At 53.0% G+C, this 7,610-nt stretch overlaps 2 protein-coding genes across 2 annotated transcripts; one reads left to right on the forward strand and one right to left on the reverse strand.

Moving 5' to 3' along the window:
- Window positions 1–376: 376 nt before the first annotated feature.
- EAH_00030620 (hypothetical protein, conserved) lies at window positions 377–2,092 on the forward strand (the record flags this gene model as incomplete). Its single annotated transcript, XM_013392479.1, has 3 exons — window positions 377–607; window positions 851–918; window positions 1,069–2,092. 3 exons carry the CDS (start codon window positions 377–379, stop codon window positions 2,090–2,092), a joined length of 1,323 nt encoding a protein of 440 aa, XP_013247933.1.
- A 785-nt stretch (window positions 2,093–2,877) lies between these two features.
- Window positions 2,878–7,372, reverse strand: EAH_00030630 (hypothetical protein, conserved; the record flags this gene model as incomplete). Its single annotated transcript, XM_013392480.1, has 10 exons — window positions 2,878–3,046; window positions 3,277–3,369; window positions 4,098–4,223; window positions 4,841–4,921; window positions 5,249–5,409; window positions 5,756–5,836; window positions 6,177–6,330; window positions 6,672–6,746; window positions 6,967–7,092; window positions 7,356–7,372. 10 exons carry the CDS (start codon window positions 7,370–7,372, stop codon window positions 2,878–2,880), a joined length of 1,083 nt encoding a protein of 360 aa, XP_013247934.1.
- Window positions 7,373–7,610: the final 238 nt, after the last annotated feature.

Here is a 7,610-nt window from a genome sequence, read left to right on the forward strand (position 1 = left end):
GGCGCGCAGCAAGCTCTCTTGCGGCCTTGTTTAGCAGATAAACATAAACAGAGGCGATGTTTCTTCTTTTTTAGATAATCACAAGTTCGAGGGATAACCCAGGAAGGACGCACCCGCCCTTCGTTTGGTTGCTGCTGCAGCAGCAGGAGCAGCAGAAGCAGAAGCAATAAAATACATTGCTGGGGCGCAAGGATCAACTGCACCACCTTAGCATGGAAAATCTGCTGTGGTAGACTGGAGTAGTTGCGACGGCAACAGCAGCAGCAGCAACAGCAGCCACAGCAGTGGCAGTAGCTGCTGCAGCAGTAGCTGCTGCAGCAGCAGTAGCAACGAGAGCAGCAACAACAGCAGCAAGAGGAGCAGTCTACATACGAAGATGCTTGGACCGCCGTTGCGCAGCGCGGGGTTTTGGAGGGGATCTTCTGTGCCCTCTGCAGCAGCAGGAGCAACAGCAGGACCAGCAGCAGGTCGAGGCTCTTCTGCTGTTGCTGCTGCTGCAGTCCGGCCCCGCGTGCAGCAGCTGAAGCACGAGGTGGTTTCGGTTGCTGACCCGAAGACTATCTTCTGCGGTGTATGCACACTGCCCATGGCTCAGACATACAGAACGGTGAGGGGCCCCTAAACCCTAAACCCTAAACCTCGCAAGGGGAAACCCTGAGAACTACTTAAATCCTTAACCTTCCCTGGTTTGCCGGCTTAACCCTCAATCACCGAGTTTAAATTTCAGGGGGTTCTGCTTCTGCAGCAGCAGCAGCATAGCAGCTGCAGCAGGAGAGACAACCGGGAACTGTACGCGCCTTTGCTGAGGTTCTGTCAGGGTTTAGGGTTTGTGGCTGTTTTGCTGCTGCAGCTTCCTTGTTTCCATCTGGCCTGCAGCTCCTGCACTGAACAGATGCTCTCCGCAGGGCAGTGCCGAGTGTACGTACAGCTTACTGCTGCTCCTGCTGCTGCTGTTGTATCTGCTGCTGCTGTTGTTGCTGTCGCGGCACTTCTGTGTGTTTCCCTGCGCTGCTACCGCTGCTGCTGCAGCGCTGCTCTTGTGTATTTTTGCTGCTGCGGCTGATGCAGGTGCAGCAGGCCGCTGCAGGGGGCTGAAGAGATCGGCGCATCGATGGGTCTTTACTGCTGCAGCTTCAGCGGTTGCTGCTGCTGCTTCCTCTCGGAAGCTGCGCTGCAGTACCACCAGCAGCAGCACGGCTTAGAGAAGCAGCTGGAGTTCGTTGATGCTGCTGCTGCTGCAGCAGCAGGGGAAGCACCAGCAGCAGACGCTGAAGCCTTTATTGCTGCCCTGGAAGCCAAGGGAGATATAAAACAGTTACAGCAGCAGCAGCCATCCTTACCTGCTGGCTTTGCTGCAGCGGAAGAGCAGCAGATGCAGCACCAGCAGCACCAACAGCAGCAGCAGCAGCAGCACGAGCCATCGCTGCCGGCGGCGCTACCGCAGCAGCAATCACTTTCTTGGCAGCAGCAGCAGCTGCAACAGCAGACAGTGCAGCAGCTGCAGCAGCAGCAGCAGGCGCAGATGCCTCCACAGCACGCGCACACCCAAACGGCGCACCAGCAGCAGCTCCTGCCTCAGCAGCAACAGCAGCATGAACCGACACATCAGCTTAGGGCGCAGCAACAGCAATATCAGCAGCCAATGCAGCAGCAGCAGCAAATGCAGCACCAACAGATGCTGCCGACGCTTCAGCAGCAACCAATGCAGCACGTAGTGCAGCAGCAGCAGCCTGCAGCAGCACCAGCTTGGCCTGCAGGTGCGCCAACAGATGGAGCTGCTTTTGCAGCTGGAGCTGCTGCTGCCAGCGGTGCTGCTGCTGGTGCTGCTGCCGCTCATTTGCCGCCTGCTGTTGCAGCAGCACCGACACCACTGCAGCATCAGCTGCCTGTGAGTGAGCAGAAGCAGCTGCAGCAGCAGCAGTTGCAGCAGCAGCAGCAAATTCAACAGCAGCAGTTGCAGCAGCAGCAGTTGCAGCAGCAGCAGCAGTTGCAGCAGCAGCAGCAACTGCAGCAGCAGCAGCAGCAACTGCAGCAGCAGCTGCAGCAGCAGCCTCAGGAGGAGGAAGAAGACAACTTAGATGACTTTCTGTAGCCCTTTTTGTTTGTCGTTTGTTTAAATTCTGCAAGTTTCTGTCGCAGACGTTCCTTAGCTGCGGTGTAAGTGCAGCTGTGCAGCGGGAGACTTTAAGCAGCAGCAGCAGCAGCAGCATCAGCTGCAGCACTTGATAGTCGGCATGCAAGGGCAAGAAAGAAACAGAAGCAAGCAGAAAGACAAAAATAGAAATAAAAATAGACAGAAAGGCATAGACAATAACAACAGGAACAAACAGAGACAGAAGAAACAACCAGAGACAGCGACAAACAGAAACAGCGGCAGAGACGAGCAGTAACAACAACAGACACAAACAAAAGCAAAGGCAGCATAACAGAGACAAGCAGAAACAAAAACAAACAAAGACAGGGAAATACCCCAAAGGCAGTACAGCTAGCCGCGGGGGCAGGAGCGCTGACAAGAAAGAGAATAAGAGAGGCACGTACACCTTAACACTAAATGCAGAAATGCATAACATTCCAATGCTGCAGCAGCAGCAGCAGCAACGGCCGCAGCCGCGAGGCTGTGGCAGCAGCAGCAGCAGCCGCGAAGCAGCGGCAGCAGCACTTGCGCAGCAGCGGCAGCTGCCTGCTGCTGCTGCGGCCTCTGCTGCTTTCTTTATCGGAAGTCCTCTCTCAAAAACCTTAACAGATGAAAGTTCCAGCAGCAGCACTTGCTGCTGCAGTGGAAGCAGCTGCAGGTGCAGCAGCTGGTGCTGCAGTAAACAGCAGCAGCAGCCCCTGCCAGTGGGCAGTTTTCATTGCTGCGGAGAAGCAGCTGCTGGCTCACAAGTCCAGCTCAACAAGAGAGCCCCTATCTAATGCTGCTGCTTCCTCCTGCTCCTGCTGCTGCCGCTGCTTTACCTGCTGCAAACGCTGCTGCACTTCCTCTGGTGTCAGTGCAGGCAGAGGATCCGGCAAGAAAGAGGGAAGGGCTGGGGCAGCACGCAGCTCGCTGCAGCAGAACCCACACGCAGCTATTGCTGTTGCTGTTGTTTCTGTAGCTGCTGTTGCCGCGGACAAACTGCATGCATGCAGCCCCCGCCCCGCAGGGCTCCGCAGCAGTAACAACACAAAAACAAGCAAAAACGAGCAAACAGAGACAAAATAGCAGCAAACAGTAGCAGCACCAGCAGCAAAACCGCAGCAGCTGCAGCAGCAGTAGCAGCACCAGCAGCAAAGTACCGGAGGAATTCTATCTTCTGCTGTTTCCCCTCGAGGCCAACCCATTCAAACCACAACACCCGCCGCACCTCCCAGCCAAGGTCGCTCAGTACTCTAAAAATAAAATCAAAGGCAAAACAAGAAGAAGAGAGGCAAATAAGCAAACAAACAAACATCAGAATAAATGAGAAGGGCTTCTACTCAACAAGGAAATGAGCGCATGCAAACAAACTCGCACAAATGCAGCCAAGAAAATAAGAGAAAGGGATATAAAGAAAGAGCAAAAGAGAAAGAGATACAAGAAACCAGCAACAGAGAAAGAGGTAAAGCGAACAAAAACAGATAAACAAAACAAACAACGGAAAAAAATATAAAGCAAACAAAAAGAGACAAAGAAAACGAACAACAGAAGAGCAGACGAAGAAACCAAACAACAGAAGAAGGGATACAGCAAGCAAACAACAGAAAAAGAATAATAAGGCAGCTAAACTCTGCAGATAGGGAAGGCCAAGCAGCGTACGCATAAAAATAAATATAATGTATACTCTATAAATAATATAACACACAAATAAACGCAAAGCATAGTATTAAAAATAGAAAAAAAGCACTATGAACAAACAACAAACACTGCCAAACGGGTAGAGCAGCAGCAAACGCAGCAGCAGCCAAGACCACCGTCTATCTGCAGCAGCAGCAGCAGCGCCCAAAGAAACAGGGCCCACAGCGGCCGCAGCAGAAGCAGCAGCAGCAGGTGCAGCAGAAAGTGGGCCAGGTGCAGGTGCATAAGAACCCTCAGCAGCAACAGCAGCAGCGACAGAAGCAGCAACAGCAGCAAGAGGTACCTGTGCTGGAGTTTAACTGCCTCTGTATATTGCGTTGAATTCGTGTAGAAAGCAGCGGGCCCGTCTACGAAGATGCACCGTCTTCTGTCTGCTGCCTCTCCAATGTCAATCCAGAAACAACCCCAGCTGAGACAGCAGCAGCAGCAGCAGCAGTAGCAAAAGCAGCAGTAGCAAAGCTCCACGCATGCAAGACACTGTAGGAACCGTCCAAATGCCAACATGAACAGAAGCTAGCTGTATCAGCAGCAGCAGACCCAGCACCAACGACAGCAGCACAAATAACAGCAACAGCAGCAGCAGCAACAGCAGCAGCAACTAAGGGCATTTTACTGAAAAGTATTGCGATGAGCAACACCAAGGGCGGCGAGACAATCAGACACTTCCCAATGAAAAGCAGACGGACGCCGGGCCGGGTGAGAAATTCGGCGCAGGCTGCAACAGCATCAGCAGCAACAACACTAGAAGCAGCAAGTACAAGAGGAGCTAACAGCAGTAACAGCACAACCAGCAGCAACAGCAGCTGCTGCTGCAGCAGCTGCTGCCAGCCGAAGAAGGTTGCAGCAGGTTTTGAGAGCGAGGAGCAGGAGTTTATATCGAGCAGCGACCTAAAAGCTTAAAACCCTAAACCGTAAACCCTAGACCAACACCCGCAAACCCTAAACCCTAAACCCTAAATCCCTGGTTGTAAATCTTGCCTGAGTCTCGCATAGAACTGTCGAACTTTCTTCGGTACTGCTGCCCACGTCTCTGGCTGAAGAACACGAATGGAGACCGCCGTCTGCAGCGCCTTCTCCAGGTGAGGGGGGCGGGCGCAGATAAATATCCTAAAGCAGCAGCAGCAACGCGCAACCAGCAGCAGCAGCAGCTACTCGCATCAAGCAGCAGCAGCAGTAGTAGCATACACAGCAGCAGCAGTAGCAGCGACACGTCCCCAGCAACAGCACCAGCAGCATACCCAGCAGCAGCAGCAGCAGAAACAACAGCAGCAGTGGAACAACAAGTCCCCTTCTAGAAGGCATTCGAAATGCATAGTCACTTCTTTGCACGTCCCAGCCATTAAGGGTTGTTCAGCAGTCAAGGCACCACCCTAAACCCTAAACCCTAAACCCTCAACTCTTAACATTGAACCCTAGGCCTCCGTTGCAACATACTTCGAGAACCGCTCCATAACGAAGGTCTGTAGGGGCTGCGTGTACACCCCGATAACAGCAAGGGGGTGCATGCAGCCCCGAAACTCTAAAGCCGAGGCCTCTTTAAGCGCAGGCAGTAACACAGCGCTCAGCCGCTCCCGCAGAGAAGGAGGGCACGCCCCCTGAGGAGACGAACAAACAAGGAGACACCTCGTGGAGGCAAGGAATTGCAGGAGAGAAAAAGAAAGCTGGAGACAGATAGAGGCAGATGAGAGACGGTGTAAGATGAAGAAAAAGACAAACATTCAGCAGTAAACAGCAGCTAAAGAGAACTGCCGCCGCAGTTCAGCAGCAGCAGCAGCACCAGCAAAGGAAAACTGGTGCTCCAGGGCAGCACAGACAGCAGCAAAAGAAAACTCTCGCTGCATCGCAGCACAGGCAGCAGCAAAGGAACACTGCTGTTGCAGTGTGCAGCACAGATAGCAGCAGACACGCAGACAGCAAAGGGACGAAGAACAGAAGCCGCACCAACTTAGCAAGGCCAACTGCTATTTTAATCAAGTCGCCTGGGCGCATCTGTGGTGCCTTCAGCACTGCTTCCTGTCCCACCTGTACATACACCTCAAACCCTAAACCCTAAACCCTAAACCCTAAATCCTGGACTCAAACTCGAAATCTGATGTGAAAACAAGGGCCCCTATGCACATATCTTCTGCCGGTTTCGTTTGTATTTTAAACACAAAAAGTAGGCCGAGCAGGATTCGAACCCACGACCACCCGGTCCGTAGCCGGGCATTCTATCCAACTGAACTATCGGCCTGAGGTCACTCAGCCCCCTGAAATCCTACCTGCTAAACCCTAAACCCTAAACCCTAAACCCTTCCCGCAAGCTCTTAAGCCCCTCATTTTTAAGCCCTTCAGAGCCTAGCTCAAGCCCCTAAACCCCTACTTGCGTGAGAGCAGAAACCTCCCGAATGGAGACCCTGCTGAGGGCCCACGGTACAGCCATTAGGGCGTGGGAAGCGAAGTCTTCAAGAGAAGCAACGGCGTAGCGAAGGAGACAGGAGTACAGCGGAGGGTCTAAAAACCGGGCCTTGCCGAAGCTGCGGGCGCATGCATGATGCATGCAGAGACAGCAGGCAGTAACATGCAAACACACAAACGATCAAGACTAGAAGACACGCCTCCCAGCACAACATAAATAATAAAAGGAGCGGATCCAGACGCTGAAATATAATTAAATAGAGAACCACAGATGTACTGTCTGTACTGTGTACTGTACACAAGGCAGGAACCCTAAACCAAAGCCCTATACCCACGCACAAACGGAAGCACCATAGAGCAAACCACCAAACCCTAAACCGTGCAAACTCAGTGTGCCCCGACACGCCAAACCCTGCATGTACGCCTCCTAAACCCTAAACCCTAAACCCGAAACACTCACCCGTAAAACAGATACCCAAGTTGCTGCGGGGTGAAGCTGTCTGCAACTTGCTGCGCTCGTCGGGAAAAGTTGAACCTACGAACGAATCCCAAACCGTAAACCCTAAACCCTAAACCCTAGTTCACTTCAGGCGTCCTTCATTGTGGCCAAGCAGTGTAGATCGCCAGTCCCTACCCCTTACGTTTGCCTAGACCCTAAACCCTAAACCCTCAACCCTAAACTACGGAAACTCACAGCTCCAAGCAGCACACCCTAAACCCTAATTCCTAAACCCTAACCCCTAATATATTCTCACCATAGAGCGGCGTCATGTTTGCGCAGAGTTGCGGCCTTCTGTACGGCAGCAGTCAGGTAGGCTGGGCTCATCTCTGCGGTGTCTGCATGCAGCGACACCTTCTGGGGCAGCCAATACTGACGCACTCTGAAAAGAGAATAAAACGCAGCACAAAGGACAGGTGTAAGACAACTAGCTTTCTGGATAACTAGCTAGCTAGCTAGCTAGAGTAGGTAAATCCTCCGCTAGCTAGCTAGCGTAACAAATGCCTCCCCATCGGCCACACGAGCAATGGCTTCTTTCTCCATCAAAGCAACACAGACGCACACGAGAGAAGCACCCACTCTGAACCTGGCTAGCTTGCTGGCTAGCTAGCTAGCAAGGTAGCTGCAACAAACGGAGCAACGAACCCCGCAAGTACCTGCATGGCTAGCTAGCTAGCTGGCTAGCTAGCTAGCCAGAGGAGATCTTACCTGTGCTGCGACCAACTGCGGAAGCGCTTGTGCATGCGTCGTCCCTTGTAGCGGATACGGGCTTCTGCAGCAATTGCTGATTTCAGCAGCCGCTCGCGCGGCCTCAAGAGACCCATCGTCAACACTAAACCCTAAACCCCAAACCCTAAACGACAAACTCGGTCGAGGCGCTGCTCGAGGGTAGGAGGGAGC

Source organism: Eimeria acervulina, genomic scaffold, assembly GCF_000499425.1.
Source record: "Eimeria acervulina Houghton genomic scaffold, Eah_scaff283, whole genome shotgun sequence".
NCBI lineage: Eukaryota > Apicomplexa > Conoidasida > Eucoccidiorida > Eimeriidae > Eimeria > Eimeria acervulina.